This window comes from Canis lupus, chromosome 30, assembly GCF_011100685.1.
Source record: "Canis lupus familiaris isolate Mischka breed German Shepherd chromosome 30, alternate assembly UU_Cfam_GSD_1.0, whole genome shotgun sequence".
Taxonomy (NCBI): domain Eukaryota; kingdom Metazoa; phylum Chordata; class Mammalia; order Carnivora; family Canidae; genus Canis; species Canis lupus.
The window spans coordinates 9,161,043-9,179,413 of NC_049251.1; the positions used below are offsets into that span (position 1 = coordinate 9,161,043).

Here is an 18,371-nt window from a genome sequence, read left to right on the forward strand (position 1 = left end):
TAGGCAGCTGCTGGGGTCTGGTGCCCTGCTTCTCTCACAAGGACAGGTGGCTGTGGGGGTGGACAGAAACCCCTGCCCCTCACCTCCACAGGGGTCTCCACATTCAGACTCCCTCCCTCTCTGCACCAACCCAGACCTTCCTGAATGCCACCCGGAGGCCTCCTCATCCCAGCCACCCAGCTCCCAGGGTGGAGACAGCTGTGCACTTGGCTTGAGAGGGCTGTTTCACAGAACAAACCACACCCCTGCCAGGTTGTGATGGGCCTGGGGTACTCCCCTCAGATTGGCCAAGCACTTCAGTCAGGACTGGGCATTCCTGTCCTACTGGCACTGGAGGTTGTGAAAGACCCTGTGACAGGGGACAAGGTTCTTCCATTTGCTGCTCCCCTGGGCCCACTCCCTGCTCTCTAGATGTCATTGGCCCTTCTAGGTCCAGGCACAAGAGCAGGGCTGGGTGGAATAGGTGCTGCTGGCAACTGCTGGAGGGAATGGCTCTTTCTGGGTGGTAGGCCCCCATCATGGGGGTGTCTGGGTCTTCATATAGGTTTAAGGTTCCTCATTTCCTCTGCAGGTGGCTTGTCCCGGAGTGGGTGTGAAGCTTGGGTGGAGTGGAGGCGGTTGGGAGGGACCAGGGAGGAGCTTGGGGCCTGCTGGTACATCACTGGCTCTGGATTAAAAAGCCCGCAGTCCTTGGTCCTGCACCCACTGCCTGCCATTTGTGGCTCTTGAGGACAGTCAGCCTCATGGCTCTGGTAAGACCTGCTAGGCCGCTGGGCCCCCATTCTGACCCTTGATCGCCCTGGGGCCTGGTTAATGCTATTTCTTTTTATTTTTTAAAGATTTGTTTATTTGAGAGAGCATCTGTGCGTGGGGTAGGGGACAGAGGGAGAGAATCCCAAACTGACGCCCCATTGAGCAGGGAGCCTGATATGGGGCTTGATTGCATGACCCTGAGATCATGCCTGAGCCGAAATCAAGAGTCAGATGCGTAACTGACTGAGCCACCCAGCCCCTGCCTGCCAAGTTAATACTATTTCTTAAGAGGAGCGATGAGTTTCTCCAGGTGTAGAGAGGGGAGCTGGCCATCACTGAATCAGAGTGGTGAGCAGAAGCTAGGGAACAGGTGGGGTCTAGGGATTAGGGGTTGTCTTGAGTTCTTGCCCTAGAGATGAGCTCCAGACAGAGTTCCCTGGCCCCATGGATTTGGGCCCTGGGAACTCAGGCTCCCAGAAAGTGGCTTCTCCAATGTTCTTCATTCAGTTGTTTGGAGTGTGGGGACCCCCAGGGTAGACGCTGATAGATGAATTTTCTCAGCTCTGTCCCTAGATTCCATCCATCAGTACCCTTTGGAGGCAGGGCTGAAGGCTAGAAAGAAAAGATTAGTTAGTACAGGCTTCTCTGGCATACTTGCCATGGTTTATATCCCCAGACCCATGTTCGTGGGTTTGGTTGGATCTACCTAGGGACCCTCTTTAGCCTGACCTTATAGCACCTGAAGGACTTGAAAACCTGTGGGTGGTCTGAGCTGCTAATTACTGTTCCTACTCCCAAGTAGAGGGCCCATTTCCAGAACTAATTCCTGGCCAGGGATCGGAGAGGCTGTCTAAAAACCAAGTCTGTGCTCTTCACTCCTGCCTCTCCAAATAGTTTGCTTAACTGGAGCATGTCTCCATTTAAGCTGTTTAACCAGACAGCAGCCCCACCAAGGCACCCAAGGCCAGGCTGGGTCTTAACATGCCTCTTCTCTCTCTGTAGCCGTCTAATCCCCGAGGTGTCCTGCCACCCAAGACCCACCTCAAGACTGCTTAGCAAGGGTTAACTGGGGATGTGGGGTAGAAAGACTAAAAGATACCATAGCAAGAACTGGAAGTAGGTAAGGGTGGGATTAAGAGAGCATGAATCGAGCCAGCCTGGTCCAGTCCTGGCCCTGGACCTCAGGCAAGTGACTAGCCTTTCTGTGCTTCTGTTTCCTTGTGGGATCGCTCATAATAAGTAGTCCCTACACACAGGGTAGCTGTGTGACTAAACAAATTAATGTGTGTAAAGGCGTTCATTATTCCCTCGGACCAGAGCTGGCCCAGAGTGTTGTGTAAGTGTCGGCAGGATCATCAGGAGCTACCACAGCCGCCTTTCCATTCAGGATTCTGACGGGGTGGAGTGCAGCCAGGTGGCTGGCAGGGCTGGGCCCTTTGGTTCAGGATTATTCCTGGAGGGGTGACCCTGGCCTCTTCTTTGGCCTTTGTCCCTTTGGACTCAGCAGCCTGCAGCAGGCCTGTCCTCTCCCTCCTCTGCAGGCAAAGGTTCCTGGGACCTGCCTGCTCACCGTTCGTGTCCTACAGGCCCATGGCCTGCCCTCGAAGGACTTAGGTGAGTGCTGGGCCCAGGAAGGGCCATGTAGCTGGGTTCAGAGTGGGAGAAGGGCAGTGGGAAGAGACGCTAGGACTGGGCATGCAGGGGGTCCTGGAGAGGGGGCCAAGAGGAGGTGCTAGGTGGAATGTCTCCTAGCACCTCAGCCTTTGCTCCTCCTGCCTCCCAATTTGGCTCCATTGCATGGGTCTCTAAGCCTCCCAGGGCTGCCTGTGATGGAAGGTCGTGGACACTGGCAGCTGGGCTGGGTAGGGCTCTTGGCCATCAGCAGCCATTTGTTCCTCCTTCCTACAGTGACCCCCTCTGACTGCTACGTAAGCCTTTGGCTGCCCACAGCCTCTAGCCACAGGCTCCAGACTCGCACAGTCAAGAACTGCAGAAATCCCATCTGGAATCAGAGCTTTCGCTTTCGAATCCATAGCCAGCTCAAGGTGGGCCGGACGTCAGCCCCTGCCCTGCCCACTGCCCCTGCCAGCCCTCCTTCCCTGCTCTGGCTCTGCTCACCTTCCTTTTCCACTCCTCTGTCCTGCAGCCCCTTACTCTGTTCCCTTCCAGAATGTCTTACAGCTGCAAGTCTTTGACCAGGACCTTCTGACCAGTGATGACCCCATGTTGTCAGTGCTGTTTGACGTGGGGACTTTGCAGGCTGGGGAGTTCCGCCGAGAGAGCTTCTCACTGAACCCTCAGGCAAGTCTGTGCAACAGGGTAGCAGTGAGCCTGAGCCCAGGGAGGGCAAATGCTTTGGAGTGGAGCTGGGTACATGGCCCTCTTCTGCAGTGAGTGGGCCAGGCTTCCCTGGCATCCCAGAGGCCCCTGCTGTCCTTAGAGGAACAGTGCCATCTCTGACCCTCTTTCTTGGCCCTTAAGCCAGTAACAGTTTTCTAGGAGCCACCCAGAGAAGGTGGACAGAGCACCCTGGAGATGGCCATTGGCTCTCTCCACTTTCCCCAGGAGTCCCAGCTGGCGTCTGCATTGAAATCTACACACACGTTCCTCACCCCTCTAACTTGCTGCTTTATCTCTCCAGGGCGAGGAGCGGCTAGAAGTTGAATTTCGGCTGCAGAGACTGTGAGTCAGGGCCATGGGGCAATTCCTTTTGGGCAGTGCTTCTTTGGGGGAAGGACAGAGCCCAGCATACCCTGGGAGACATCCAGTACTGGTGGAGGAATGTCCTGTCGTCCTTGAGGGGTGAGAGCATGGAAAGCGGGACTTGCACCGAGGGTCACTGGGGGCTGTTTCCAGGACAGACTGTGCCGAGCAGCTTGTCAGCAATGGCATCCTGGTGGTGAGTCCAGAACCCCTCCCTCCCACTCTCCTTCCCGGGCCTGAAGCCTGGGGCCCCATCAGGGATTCGGGAGTAGAGCTGAATTGGGGGCCCCTGGGATTTCAGTTCAAGGGGGTACAACCTCAAGCAAATGTTTGGTGACTCAGGGCCAATGTAATAAAGCGCTGAGGATCAAAACCAGGGTACTGTGGGTGGGTGGGGCTCTAACAGGGGAAGAGTGCGTGCGAGTCTGAGGGGCTTTCGTAATGACTCAGGCCCGGGAGCTCTCCTGCTTGCACGTTCGACTGGAGGAGACAGGGAACCAGAAACGTAAGTCCCCAACCTACTAGGATAGCCCCCAGCCCTCCATCCTTGTCATCCCCTTCCTAAGGGGACCCTGGCAGGGACCTTAACATTAGCTGCCCTCTGCTCTCATAGGCAGCAGTAGAAGTTGGGGCAAATCCATGCTGGGGCTCCATCTCTCAGCCTCGGCCCATGTCAGTCTTCCCTCTCAGTGGGCGGAGGAAAGTGCCCCCCAGGCCCCTCATGCAAGACAGCCTTGGGCCTCTGTGGGCCAAGACCTTATGCCTAACCTTTCTGTTCCGGTTCCTGTTCCAGAGTCAGAGGGCAGAGTTCAACTTGTGGTTCCTGGGTCCTGTGAGGGTTCACAGGATGCCTCCGTGGGTGCCGGCTCCTTCTGCTTCCATTGCCCAGCCTGCTGGGAGCAGGAGCTGGGTATTCTTCTGCAGGTAGTGTGCTGCTCCCTCATATGAGGCGGAGCCTACAGGGTCTTTCTCCCTCCTTCCTTTCACACTTCCTCCTAGCTTGTCCCTCTCCTCATGCTGAGTCCCTTGCCCCATCACTCTCTGGCATAATCAGGCCTCCTGGGTCAAAGGTGGGGTTAACGTTAGCCTCCTGTCTCCCTTCCTGCTGCTGCTTATTTCACTCCCTGGGCCATGGGTGAGGTCCTTGCTGGAACAGAAGGGTAGAGATTCTGAGGTCTTCTTTCATCCTCCCTGCAGGATGCCCCTCGCGAGCAACTGAAGGTGCCCCTCAGGGCCTTGCCCTCTGGCCAAGTGGTGAGGCTTGTCTTCCCTACATCCCAGGTACTTGATCACCCGGAGGAAGAAGGTCAGAAGTGTGGGCAGGACTAGGCCCTAGGCCTTGCAGGGCCAGCCTGCTTTGGTAGGAGCTTGGGTCTTTGGGCTAGGCTCTGGGGAGAGGGGTCCTCTGAGCAGCCCTGCCTTTGAGCCTCAGGCCTTGCCCCTGTGGAGATGGCTAGGGGCCCAAGGGAGTATGGGGGACATCATAGGGTGTGGCTTGGGATGAGATGAGAGGGACATGATGGCAGACTTCTGTGACTGAAGTGTTTATGGTTTCCAGGAGCCCCTGATGAGGGTGGAGCTGAGGAAAGAAGAAAGGTGAGAGCCGGCTGGGAGAGGGCAGGGAGGGAGGGAGCGGGCTGCCACCTGTGCTTGAAGTTGAGGCACAGATAGGGCAAGGGAACTACCAGAGGAGAGAAATTGCGCTCCCTTTAGGTGGCAGTCATCGTGGGTGGGCCTTAGCTAACCTTCATGAGATGGAGAGGAGTTGCCCACCCTTCACATGCCTGGGAGACCAGCTTCTCACCACGAAGAGGTGGGAGACAAGAGTTTCTTGTCTCCTCTGGAGTCATTTTTGGGTGGGGGAAGACAGAAAAGCTCAGAGTGGGGAAGTAGATCTGTGGTGGTCAGACTCACCAAGGAGCCTACCTGGGACCCTGGAGGGGCATTTTTAGGCACCAGCATTTCTGGTCCTTGTTGCATTCCCAAGTGTTCCCACATGGGTCTGGGTTCACCTTCTCCCCATTACATCCACACATGTCACACTTTGGTCCAGGCAGGAGTGAGGGGTGGGGAGAGGAGTGAGGGTTGGCAGTGGGTTTCTCAGGGCGAGCAGACCCAGCTTCCTTTTCTGTGATGAGGCCAAGAGCTGCCTCATGATCCCTTCCTTCGCGCCAGACCGAGGGAGCTGGCCGTGCGTCTAGGCTGCGGACCGTGTGCCGAGGAGCAGGCCTTCCTGAGCCGGAGGAAGCGGGTGGTGGCCAGAGCCCTGAAGCAGGTCCTGCAGCTGGGTGAAGACCTGCAGGAGGATGAGGTCTGTGGACTGAACTGCACTGGATAGGCTTCCTCAGGCTTGCTCTAGCTGAATGATTGTATCTTCACCAGACCAGAGCTTGGCCCCGCCTGCTGTCTCTGCCCCTGCTCCTCTTCCCTCTCACTTGATGTTTACAGGAGCCTGATGCCATCAGATGTAGAGCTTTGCACTAGGCACCTGGAGGTTGATTGTAAGCTGCCCCACCGGGCTGACTTTCCTTCTTGTTGTTTCTTGATTCTTGGCCTGGTCCATATTTTGGGACTTGGGTCCAACCTGACCGGTCCGTGAGACATGCAGAGTGAGGACTGCCTGCTGGCCCGGGGCAGTCCTTGGAGGTTCAGATCAGCCTGGGGAATTTCCTAGGGAAATGACTTCTCCTTTCAAGAGGAAAAAGGGTGGCTGTGTGGGAGACTTGAGGTGGCTGTGGGGCTTCCAGAAAGTGATCATGACACTCCTCAGGGGCTAGGGGCGAGGAGATGAGGCCTGGAACTTGCCCATTTTTCCTGGAGTGTTTAAAACCAGACAAGCCCCAACCCTTGAGAGGCTACTTCTGATTAGATCCTCCTCAGTAGGCCTGACCAGAACTGGTTCCAAGAGCCCTGACCGGGTCTTGACTGACGTGGCTGTTCTCGCTTTCAGATTCCAGTGGTAGCAGTTATGGCCACTGGCGGTGGGATCCGGGCGATGGTTTCCCTCTATGGACAGCTGGCTGGACTGAGGGAGCTGGGTCTCTTGGATTGCATCTCCTATATCACAGGGGCCTCAGGCTCCACCTGGTGAGCTGGCGGCAGGTTGGGTGCAGGAGTCCGAGGGTGGCAGTGGTAAGGCTCTTGTAGAATCCATAGGTGCCTCTGGCCCAGTTGGGAGAGCTGGGAGAAAGGGCGTGCCAGAGGGAGAGCCACTCAGTGGGACCATTGGAAGGTGCCTACTAGACTGTTGTCCTAGGACGGAGAGCCCATGGTGTGCTGTGACGCCCGGGCTCTGGCTTTTCTCAGGGCTTTGGCCAACCTCTACGAGGACCCGGAATGGTCTCAGAAGGACCTGGCAGGGCCGACCGAGTCACTGAAGACACAGGTGACCAAGAGCAAGTTGGGTGTACTCTCTCCCAGCCAGCTGCAGCGGTACCACCGGGAGCTGGGGGAGCGTGCCCGCCTGGGCCACCCGGCCTGCTTCACCAACCTGTGGGCCCTCATCTGCGAGGCACTGCTGCACGATGAGGTGTGGGGACTGCTGGGCCAGGGTATGGTTTGGAGATGGGGAGCTGCCCTGGGCAGCAAGGAGGAAAGGTCTCAGATACCAGAAAGCCACAGCTTTAGGTTCAAATCCTCTCCTGCCACCAGCCCCATAACCACACACTCTCAGACCAGCGAGAGGCCCTGAGTCACGGCCAGAACCCTCTGCCCATCTACTGTGCCCTTAACACCAAGGAGAAGAAGCTGAGCACCTTTGAATTTGGAGGTGAGTAGCCCTGGAGCTGAGAGCTGCGCTCTTGTGGCTGGTAGGGTGAGGGGGAGTGGGGCCTCTGTGGAGGAGGTGGGTGTTACACCCACTGCTTCTGGGCCAGGTCCCATGCTTTTCAGAGACTGTCATCCTACCAGAGTCACTCAGGCTTTGGCATGGGGTTGGGATCTATAGGTCCATGGTCAGGGTGACTGTGACCAGCCTGAGCCTCCGGTGGTGATAGAGGATCCTGGGGTTCTGAACCCCACAGTGAAGCTGTATGGTCTCCTCACAGAGTGGTGTGAGTTCTCCCCCTATGAGGTTGGCTTTCCCAAGTATGGTGCCTTCATCCCCTCTGAGCTCTTCGGCTCTGAGTTCTTCATGGGGCGCCTGACCAAGCGGCTTCCTGAGTCCCGAATCTGCTTCCTCGAAGGTGAGAGGGAGGAGCTTGGAAGGTTAGGGAAGCTAATGTAGTGTGGAGAATGGGCCTGGGGAAGACGGCAGGCCTCCACCTCTCAGCTCACGGGGACATGTCCTGGTCTAGGATGGGTTGTGGGAAAAGGTCAGATTGTGATGGGGTGGGGGACTCTCCCCTTTGTGTCCCCTCTGTTCCCCTTATGTTCCCTCTCTTAGGTATCTGGAGCAACCTATATGCAGCCAACCTCCAGGATAGTTTATACTGGGCCTCAGACCCCAGTCAGTTCTGGGACCGCTGGGCACAGGATCAGGCCAACCTGGGTAGGTGCCTGGGCTCCTTGTAAGGAGGTGCAGAGGCAGCCACTGGGGTGTCTGGGGGTGGTGGGATGGCCTTTGGCAGTCCACAGAAGCTGGGGTAAAAGTTCAGGGGCTCCCATTTCCTAAAAGATATTCCGCTTTCCCCTTTCTTGACTGTGCAGACAAGGAGCAGGTCCCTCTTCTAAAGATAGAAGAGCCTCCCACTGGGACTGGCAGGATTGTTGAGTTTTTCACTGACCTTCTGACGCGGCGCCCACTGGCCCAGGCCACCCACAATTTCCTGCATGGCCTCCATTTCCACAAGGACTACTTCCAACATCCTTACTTCTCTACCTGGAAAGGTATCTTTTTCTCTCCCTGGTCCCAGCACTCCAAGGTCTGTTCAAGGCCACCTGAGCCTTAGATCCCTGGTCCAGACACCCAACCCCTGGGCCCTAAGCTCCTTTGAGTTTAGTTCACTGGGCTGCCTGGACTGGCAACCCTTTTCCTCTCCTTTTTATTGTGGATCAGGGCCCATCTGTGGGGTCTTGGGAAGTAGCAGGGCTACTTTGGCAGGAGAGATCAGGGACTAGAGGGCAGAGTTGGCTTCTGCCAGTGGCAAGGAGCTAGCATTAGGGTAGAGGGGTCTGTTGTGCTCCATACCAATGACAGCTGCTTTTCTACCCCACCCGCCTAACCTTTCCAGCCACCAAACTGGATGGGCTCCCCAACCAGCTGACACCTGCAGAGCCCCACCTTTGCCTGCTGGATGTTGGCTACCTTATCAACACCAGCTTCCCGCCCCTACTGCGGCCCACACGGGACGTGGACCTCATCCTGTCGCTGGATTACAACCTCCAAGGAGCCTTTCAGGTGGATTAAGGGGCAGGCTTGGGAGGCAGTGGTGACACCAGCTGGGCCTGGCATCTTGGCTCCGGCTTTAGGGGAGATCTACCTTCGAGTCCAGTATGTGGTCCAGCATCCCTTAGGGGCTGAGACAGTGACATCATATGAATATGGATCCCATGAATTTACCACCAGGGGAACTTACTCTGCTCAGGAAGTTGAAGTGACAAGGGAGAGGTTTTCTTTTTTAAACTATTAGCAAAATTTACTGTAATAAGACAAAGCATAAAAACCATGTTCTGATTATCACAATGACAACAATTTTGAGTTAGCCAAAAGGTAGAGTTCAGATTTCTGGTTCTTGATTTACACAGACATTAGATTTACTGTCATTACAAAATAGCGTTCCTGTGTCATTTACACAGGCTAAGGCTAAGATAATACCTGCACGTGCATGATTTTTTCATCTCACAATAAATAAGGTTCTGAGTTAAGGTAGCTGGGAAGCAAAGCAAAGGATAAAATGAGTCCTAAGGTGTCCTGAAGGGCCTAATAACTCCAGATGGTCATAGATAATCCTGGAGAATATTCCATCAGGAGTGCTTGGGAGGAAGCCCGGGACATGTAGCTGGTATAGCGTTCAGGTCTTGCTTCCCAAACTGCTTCAGTAGGGCGGGGGGAATGTTTTCTGTGTATTTTATATTTGGGGCACCTGTCCTCATTTGGGCCTTGGGAACCCTGTGCTGTGAGTTTTTGTGTTGGTCCAGTGAAGGTTGCTGTGGAAGCTGGAAGCCATCAGCAGCCCTGGGCCACGGAGCTCCCAGGAGGCGCAGCAGAGGGGCGGTCAGGGTCATGGCGCTTTCCCCGGCCTGGCCTGGCCCTGGGGGTGGGCCTCGGTCAGATTTGGCAACCGGGCTCTAACTCCCAGGGGTCTCAGCCAGCCTCTGCGTTCAGTGTCGGGGCCCCAGAGAGCCCTGTGGGCCCTGCCCCTGACGGCACTTGTGCCTGCCCTGCAGCAACTGCAGCTCCTGGGCCGGTGGTGCCAGGAGCAGGGCATCCCGTTCCCACCCATCTCACCCAGCGTTGGAGAGCAGCAGCAGCCAGGAGAGTGCCACTCGTTTTTGGACCCAGACTGCCCCGAGGCCCCAGCTGTGCTGCACTTCCCTCTAGTGGATGACTCCTTCCAGGAGTACTCGGCCCCTGGTGAGCCCCCCACCCCTCCTCCTGCTCCCCCCCACCTTCTGGCTGCCCCATTGCCAAGCTCCCCACTTTCACCAGGCATCCGGCGCACACCAGAGGAAAAGGCGGCGGGGGAGGTGAACCTATCTTCCTCCGACTCCCCCTACCACTACTCCAAGGTGACCTACAGCCCAGAGGACATGGACAAGCTGCTGCGCCTGACCCACTACAACATCTGCAACAACCGGGAGCAGCTGCTAGAGGCCCTGCGTGCGGCTGTGCAGCGGAGGCGGGAGCGCAGGCAGCGCCACCCCCAGTGAGGGCGCAGGAGGGCGGCTGGCCTGGGCTCCTACCGCCCCTCCCCTGCCACTTGGGTAGACTCACTCCCTGGCCCCCTGGCTCTTCTGGGTGAGTTGGGCAGAGACAACTCGCCAGATCATCCAGAGCCTCTGGGGCCTGAGTGGCCTGGCCCTGGCCCTCTCGCCCTCTGAATGGCTATGCCAGCGTCAGTGCCCAGCGCCACCCTGACGGGTCCCCGCAGCCACCACAGCCTTGCCACCTACACAGGCATGGGGGTTGAGGGCTTAACAGGGCTGGGCCTGGTCTCCTCAGGCCAGAGACGTGTCCTCTTCAAGCAAGGAGAACATTCAGGGGTTCGGTGGTAGCCTCACGTAGACATGGACAACGGCGTGGGCCCAGAGCAGTACTGACCACAGTTGCATAAGCACCCAAAGCCAGGGGACCATTTTCCCTAGCGAAATAGAGTGATTTGTGGATCACAGGCTCATATAAATGTGAGGTGGTAGCGGGTTGTCATTGCTGTCAAGGAAGGACAGGTCACCCTGGGCTCTTGGTTACACATAATAAGGACTGGTTTGAAAAAAACCTCCTCCCAGGCACCTTACAGAGCTAGCTAGCAGAGGGAGAGCAGGCCGTGTATACCCCACTGGGGCTACACTCTCCAAGTAGGGAGGAGGCCAGTATGGCCTGGGGGGGTGCTGCTGCTGGATCCTGGCCCTGTGCAGGTAACTGGATGCACAGGCAGTGGCGCTAGCACCCCTGTCCTCCTCTCCGTCAAAGGGCTGCTTCCTGTTCCACAGGAGGGGTGGGATCAGAGCAGCCAAAGGGACAAGCGCCAATGGCTTAACTTCAGTAAGTTGTGATCTTGGTGAGGGCTGCCTCTTAACAAGAAACAGTCTATTCCAGAAGTTGGTCCTGAGTAGTTGGGTAGCAGAGCCTTGTTCTGGTTCTCTAGAGGTTGTCCTTGGTTGGTGCCAGCTCAGGGTTTGCTTCAGGGCCTAGATCTGTTGGGGGTAACAGGAAGGCAGAGTGAACGCAGGGCCTGGCCTCCCTTCGAACATTCCACCTTCTTTTAATGTTGCTGTGCTACTTGGATACTGATTGCTGACAGGTAGCTGCAGGTCTGACTGGGGTGTGAGGAGGCCAGTGGGTGGGAGGAAACAGGTTCTTGTGACTCAACTCCCCCTACCTGTCTGCTCTGGCCCACCAATTCTTGGGCCCTGCCTTGGGCATGTGGCTAGCATCGCAGTGGAAGAAATGGCCGCCTTAAAAGCCACCATCGAGGATAAGGCAACAGGTCATCTGAATCCTAAAGCGGAGCCCGTGGGTCCTGTGCAGCAGGCTTGTGCAGCCGTGGCTGCCCTCAGGTGTGCTGCAAGGGCTCTGTCTGTGCCTGAGTCTGTGGGGGTGTGTGTGTGTGTGGGTGACAGCCTGATAGCTGGTCTGCTCTAGGACAGTAAATCTCTCCTTTCCCATTGGAGCAGGGGAAAGCAGGAGAGGTGGCGGGCAGAGGGCAGGTCAGAGGGAGCTGGCTTGCAACCTGTCTTCTGTCTTAGGAAGAAGAGGCCATGGAGTGAGTCACATGGGGAGACCGAGGGAGTCTGCACCTTGGGCCCGGCCTGGGCAGGAAAGGCATGAGGAGCCAGGGGCAGGTGCCTGGGCAGGGCCAGCAGCCGGCAGGAACTGCAAGGGTTGCAGCTGGCCATCGGCACTCACATGCATACCCCTCAGTGAGGAAGTCAGGGGACAGCCATGGAGCCTGTGGGAAAAGGGAGTCTCAGGACCTGGACACTGAGCAGGGGTTTGTACGCAGTGGGGTGGGTGCTAGGATTTTCTATTGCTGAGGGTCTCCAATATGGGGATTACCCCATACCCTAGCAGCGTAGGTCTGAGGCTCCAGATCTTGGCTTAAGACAGCAGCAGCTATATCAGTCCTGGGGGCTCAGGACTTCCCACCCACCCACCCACCTACATACCCAGGTGCCCTACCTGAGCGGAGCAGCGGGGCTGGACACCGTCTCACCAGTGTGCTCAGCTGGGAAGCCCACAGGTCTGGCTCTGAGCTCCAGGCTCAGACTCTGGGCTGCAGAGCAAAGGGAGCTCAGTGGTCAGCCCTGGTGCAGGTGCTAGGCCTCTGAAGACAGCAGCCTCCTTGCATGTTTGTGTCTTCCCTCAAATGCATATGTTGAAATCCTAACCCCGAGGTGATGGGGTCAGGAGGGTGGAGTCCTTACAAAAAGGACCCCAGAGAACAACCTGACCGCTTCCACCAAGTGAGGACACAGTAAGCAGGTGTCACGCACAACTCAGACTTACCAGACACCCCATCTGCTGGTGCCTTGATGTTGGACTTGCTAGGCTCTAGCACTGTAAAAACAAATGGTTCTGGTCTGTAACCTACCCAGTCTGATATTTTTATTAAAAGTGGCCCAAACAGGGATCCCTGGGTGGCGCAGCGGTTTAGCGCCTGCCTTTGGCCCAGGGCGCGATCCTGGAGACCCGGGATCAAATCCTATGTCGGGCTCCTGGTGCATGGGGCCTGCTTCTCCCTCTGCCTGTGTCTCTGCCTCTCTCTCTCTCTCTCTCTCTGTGTGTGTGTGACTATCATAAATAAATAAATTAAATAAATCTTAAAAAAAAAAAGTGGCCCAAACAGACAGATGTGCCCACCACAGGAGGCTCTGTATGCACCAAGCCTTGCCTGTGCGGAGGTGCGGCATAGGCCCAGCCCCCAGGCAGGCCCCCCAGTGCACGCTGCCTCCTAGAAGTCTGAATGCAGGCTAAGAAAGGCTCAGTCTGGAGGAGATCCTGAAGAAACTCAAGATCCCTTTGGGATTCTGGAAGGACAGGCTCAGAGGGGACCAGAGACAGTGCAAGGAATGGAGCCAAGAACCCAGAGAGACTGGGAGGAACAGGAAAGGACTCCCACCTGGGCTCCCGGCAGCCTGAGGACATGACCTGAACATGCTGTCCAGGTGGAGCCTGTCCGACCCCACCGACAGATACCTGGTGCAGGGGTGCTTCCCAGGCATCCCTCCTGATAGAACTGGGTTTGACCACTGTCCACAAGATACCCAAGGGCAGTGCATTCAGAGCTTTTTGAGGACTGGAAGGTTAGAGAAGGTCCCAGGGTCACAGAACAAAGCCTAGGAGCACTCAGGGGAGTCACAGAGACAGACTCCAAAGGGACCAGGCGGCAGCTGGGGGCAAGCCTGGCCCTACCTCTGGTACTAATTAGATGAGCGGTGTGATCTATGGCAAGTGGTTTACCCTTTCTGGGCCTTAAATTCTTTGAGAAGACACTTAAGTCCCAACTACATCTCAGGCTCTAGAGGTACTAGATGCAAGATTGCTGAGGATATGTGAAACAGCGGCTTGGGGCCCAGGGGCTCACACCCAAGTCCCTCCGTAGGTTCTGGTGGTGCCTACCAGCTGTGCGGCTCAGGACGTGGTGCCGGCTCTCAGCCTGCCCTTCTGACGGTGCTGCACGCAGGGTTTCCACCTCGCTGCTCAACCTGCCACCCAGATAGCCACGGGTCAAATCTCTGCACTTCCCACATGGGTGAACCCCTGCGTCCAGCCCCATCCAGGTGCCTGCTTCTGGGAGGCTGTGCCTACTGGGTCAGTATGTCCTGGGGCTATTGTCTCCTCTGCAGTAGCACTCACTTTAAGGAGAAAGTGTGTTTCCTGCTATGCTGGTGGCCCAGCCTCTCACACTGGGCTTCTCTGAGGTCAAGGGTGGCCACTGGGGCCATATTCTGAGAAGAGATGAGCAAGGGGTTACTATGAACATGTCCGCTCTTCTCTGTGGGCCTGTGCTCAGCCTCCCCCATATTCCACCGCCTCGTACCTCTGCTGCTGTCCTCTTGTCCCAGAGGAGGCTCAGGGAGCTAACCCCCAAGGTGCCATGGCAGCCATCCCCGGAGCTTGAGCAGGGCTGTGGAGAGAGGGCAGTGAGGCTGCACCAGCTAGGCATGGAGGGGAGGCTGCAGCCTGGCCTTGGGAAGGCCTGTGTCTTCAGAGGCTCTCAGGCCAAGTCCTGGGTTGGACAGAGGTGTCCACGGGGAAGAGGGAGCCAGGGGATGATGTGTGGGGAGACCAGCAAGAGGAGGAAGAGGGCCTTCACCCTCCCCCCACCCTACTTGGGTGCGGGGCAGAAGCTGTGTGGTAGGTAAAGAATGAAACTATCTTGAGGTGCCTGGCTGGCTCGGTCAATAGAGTCTGTGACTCCTGATCTCGGGGTTGTGAGTTCAAGCCCTACATTGAGGGGTAGAGATTACTTAAAGAAAAAAGGAGACTGTCTTAAGAATGGCTGGGGGTGGGGGGCTATCCATCATCATGTCAGGATGCCAGGCCCTGATAGTCCCTCTGAGCTGAGTGGTTCTGTGGAGGAGAGGTGCCTGGAGAAGGAATCTCCTCATACTTACCTGCCTCCCTGCAAGCAGGAGCTGCTGCTTGAGCTCCAAAAATCCCTCCGTGGTGAAGGCACCCTTCGCATCCTGCAAGTGCCAGATGGGGCCCAGGAAATATCCAGCAACAGAGGACAGGCCCCCTCTGGAAGGTGCGCTAGGAATCTACCCCCCTCCAACCACTTCATTCCTGAGGACTCTCAGCTCCTATCCCTAGTGCCCCAAACCCCCAGGGCCTCAGTGCTGGCTCCAGGGTCTGGGCCTTACCCCCATGGCCCTGGCACCCCTGGGCTCCTGCTGCCTGGCTGCCCGCTCCAGGGAGACAGTGGTGGCAGAGGGTATGTGTGGGCTGACGGGGCCACCTGGCTGCAGGTCCCTTGTCTCAGCCAGCTGTACTCCTGGCCACCAGCTTCCGAAGGGCCTCTGCTGGAGGGAGGTGAGCCCATGGCCAGCATTGCTGGGTGTCAGCCCTGTCCCCGGCTGCAGCAGCTTCTGTTCCACCTTGGAGAGGGGAGGAAGGTGAGCCAGGGCAGGGCTCCGTGCCCCCGCCTCTCCTCTCCAAAGCCCTTCCACCCGGAGAGAATCCCTGTCTCCTCATTGCTCTTTATCTCCTCCTGCTTCAGCTTGCTTAAGAGACTTCCCCTGTCATCCTAGTCCATAGTGGGGCTCTGGCCTACCTGGACAAGGGGGGGACAGGCCCTGGCAGCTGGCCAGGCAAAGAACAGGGCTCTCGTGAGGGGTCACACATGGGCTCCATGTACTGGGGAGACCCCAGTCTCAGGTTGAGACCAGGATGCTCCCACCCCCAGCCCTCGGGCCCCTCGCCGCTAGGGAATCCTCGTCCGGCCTCTGCTCACTCCCGTCTTTCTCTGCAGTTGGGCAAACTTCTCTTCCTGGGCCGCCAGCAACTTTTCTAAGTCCTGGTGTCTGCCGAGCAGCAACTCCACATCAGGCACAGAGTGCTGCGGGGAAGCAAAGCCAGGGTGAGCCCCAGCTCCATGGGGGTGTGGAGAGCCTCCCCGTCCTGGTCCCCGACCCGCTTCGCTGGTCAGGGAGCAGAGGAGTAACAGGATCTGCCCTCGGCTGCAGCTGCGGGCTGGTACAGCTGGCTAATGGCGGGGGGGTGGGGGGGGGGGGCCTTTGGCTCACCCCACAGTTGGGGTCCAGCAGTAGACCCTCCCGGGAGGCCAGCCAGGCCTCAGCTTGGTCCAGCTCCTGTCGCAGCTTCTGCAGGCCCCAGTTCTCCTCGCAGCGCTCCCGGCGTAGGACGCAGGCCTCTGTGAGTGCCTGCAGCTGCCCTTCTAGCTCCTGCAGACACCCTGCCACCTGGTGGAAAGGGGTGCTATGGGTCACATGCATGAGCAGGAGCACTGAGGCAGGGCAGGGCTGGAGTGCCCAGCAGAGGGGTCCAGGGAAGGCCCAGGCCTTTCCTTTCTCTGCTTCTCTGTCTCTGCTCCTTCCCGGCCTGCCACTGAGGGTTTCTGTGTTCTGAGGCCTTGGGTAGCTGAGCTCCATCCCCAGCTCAACCCCAGGTCCACTTTCGTGCTCGTACCTCCAGGGACATGAAGTGGCCACTGTCTATCAGCTGCTGCCCTTCTTGCTGTACAACCTGGGCTTGTAGGCAGTGCTCCTTGATTTCTCGCCCCAGCTCGTCATGCTGGGCCAGGAGCCGCTCAGCTCCCACCAGGTCCCCGGCCAGCTCCTCAGACGAAACCACAGCTTGCTTCTCCTGAGCCCATGTTCTGGGGACAGGGAGACAAAACTGCCATCAGGGTGGGGAGCAGCCTTGGGAGGTGGGGCATGAGGTGTGCACTGGGAAGGGGGGTCAGGCTTCCGATGTGCTGGGGTGACCCCCACCCCACAGGGTGGAGCTGAGCCAACACCAGGGCAGGAGGCCACTTACAGCAGTTCCCTGCAGCGGCCGAGGAAGGCGTGGCCCCGGGCAGCCTGCTCCAGCTGCTGGCCCTGCTCCCGGGCCTTCACCTCCAGGGTGGCCCAGGCCTCCTCCACCCTAGCCAGCTGCTCAGACAGGCCATCCTGAGCCATGGGGTGTAGCTGGCCCAACCGGCAGGCCTCCATCCGCACCCGTGCCACCTCCTTCTCCATTGCCGCCAGTTCCCTCTGCCACCAGAACACACAATCAGATCTCACCCCCGTCAACCTGACACATACCCCTCATTTGGGAGCATCCAGTCCTCTCTGAGGGGTCCTGATCTGTTTCCCAGAATTTCCCAAGCCAACTCCACTGTTCCACAGCCTGGGCCAGCCCTACCTGGCTGGGGTGGGGTGGGGTGGGGTGGGGCGGGGGGGGGTGCTACCTACCACCTGCAGGGAGGGGCTCCGACGGGCAGACCATGGGGTGTGAGCCCTCACCTCCAGGCACCTGTGCTGTTGCTCGAAGGTCTGCACTGATGACGGGCTGTGGCCACAGACGTCTCTCGCCATCAGGGTGGCCTTCTCCTGCATCCAGCTCTGGAGCCAGGCCACTGTTTGCTCAAAACCACGGACCTCCCGGGCTGTGGCCAGGCTCTGGGAGAGGGGGGAGGGCCTGCTCTGGGTTGAGCTCATTCCTAGGGTCCTTTCTCCCTGGAGACACGGCCTTGTGGGCCACCTCCTTTTAAATAACGAGGACCGTGGGGCTCAGTGACTCAGTAGTGACCAGCAGGTACATAAAATGCGCCAGGTGTGGCAGGTGCTTCTGAATGTGGGATGTTACTGATGATGCAGTAGAGCCTCAGGGGGGCATTCTGTGATGAGAGTCTTTGATGTGTGAGTCTCGAGAAAAGCAGAAAGGAGGCCATGAAGCAGTGGGGGAGGGGGCCACGTGAGGGAAGAGTTGGGTTTGCGTGGGTTCAGGAGGCTGCCTCGGAGGCCAGGGGCTCAGGGAGCAGCCTGCTTTAACAGAAACCAGCATAGGGCTGTGAACACAGGCTGTGGAGCAGCAGTGAAGCCGCCCGCACAGGGCCCAGGGTTAGAAGAGCGAGGCAGTGGCGTGAAGGAGCCGGTTAAGCGAGTGGGGTCGAGGAGAGGTGAACAGGGTGGATCTTAAAACCCGAGGCCTGTATTTAGGGGAGGCTTCGAGGGGCTCAGAAGCTGGCTGGACATGCTTCCTGTTTCTCCCTGGAGGTGCGAACTGCACCAGCAGGAATCCAAACTGGAGGAGAGGGCTGAGGTGGGGTGGAAGTGCAAGGTGTTGAGACTGCCCACTTGCTCCATGCTGGGAATTAGAGGCAGCCATCTCCCTCTGCGCACGCGCGCGCACGCACACACACACACACACACACACGCACAACCGGCGTGTCTGCTTGTCCTGGACCCAGGAAGAAGGCAGAGATGTTCCAGCCCCTGGGCTGCCCCGGCCTGGCCTGGGGGCGTTTACCTGTGTGCGGGCTTTTATTGCCCGGTCCAGCCTCTCCCAAGTGGCCTCGATGCGACTCCTCTGGGCTTGGATCTGGGGATTGTACTTGTGCGCGGTCCGTTCCAGGGAGCCCGCCAGCTCCCTCAGGGCCTCCACCTTGGCCGGGCCCAGGCTCTGAACTTCCTTTCTGAAAGCCTCAAATTTCTTTTCCAGCATCTGCAAGGATACAGGGCCAGCGAGGGGCACTCTGGCAGTGGAGTCCCGCAGCTCGTGCTCACGCTGTCCCTGACAGTCCCCTGGTCCGTACTGGATGAGGTCCTGGGCTCGGCCGGACCGCAGGGACCCGCCCAGAGCCCCC

The 18,371-nt window shown here is 57.9% G+C and overlaps 2 protein-coding genes across 2 annotated transcripts in view; one reads left to right on the forward strand and one right to left on the reverse strand.

Moving 5' to 3' along the window:
* Positions 1–743: 743 nt before the first annotated feature.
* PLA2G4B (phospholipase A2, group IVB (cytosolic)) lies at positions 744–10,266 on the forward strand. Its single transcript, NM_001204236.1, is given in 20 exon segments — positions 744–752; positions 2,295–2,367; positions 2,662–2,798; positions 2,923–3,054; positions 3,395–3,435; positions 3,610–3,652; positions 3,907–3,961; positions 4,250–4,380; positions 4,654–4,737; positions 5,015–5,052; positions 5,632–5,767; positions 6,407–6,543; positions 6,763–6,985; positions 7,108–7,225; positions 7,503–7,640; positions 7,841–7,945; positions 8,104–8,283; positions 8,628–8,794; positions 9,784–9,970; positions 10,046–10,266. Coding segments are annotated over 20 exon segments (2,355 nt in total).
* The window catches only part of SPTBN5 (spectrin beta, non-erythrocytic 5), a 47,666-nt gene continuing 38,306 nt past the window's right edge, over positions 9,012–18,371 (reverse strand). Inside the window, exons 55-69 of the mRNA XM_038580144.1 lie at positions 18,035–18,229; positions 17,029–17,184; positions 16,559–16,776; positions 16,208–16,397; positions 15,805–15,981; positions 15,513–15,617; positions 14,923–15,156; positions 14,674–14,745; positions 14,097–14,183; positions 13,913–14,004; positions 13,676–13,761; positions 12,563–12,613; positions 12,236–12,329; positions 11,854–12,005; positions 9,012–11,250 (exon numbers count right to left, since the gene is read on the reverse strand). Of these exons, the coding sequence (XP_038436072.1) occupies positions 11,198–11,250; positions 11,854–12,005; positions 12,236–12,329; positions 12,563–12,613; positions 13,676–13,761; positions 13,913–14,004; positions 14,097–14,183; positions 14,674–14,745; positions 14,923–15,156; positions 15,513–15,617; positions 15,805–15,981; positions 16,208–16,397; positions 16,559–16,776; positions 17,029–17,184; positions 18,035–18,229 (1,962 nt within the window). The 3' untranslated portion in view covers positions 9,012–11,197. The remainder of the gene's footprint in view (positions 11,251–11,853; positions 12,006–12,235; positions 12,330–12,562; positions 12,614–13,675; positions 13,762–13,912; positions 14,005–14,096; positions 14,184–14,673; positions 14,746–14,922; positions 15,157–15,512; positions 15,618–15,804; positions 15,982–16,207; positions 16,398–16,558; positions 16,777–17,028; positions 17,185–18,034; positions 18,230–18,371) is intronic.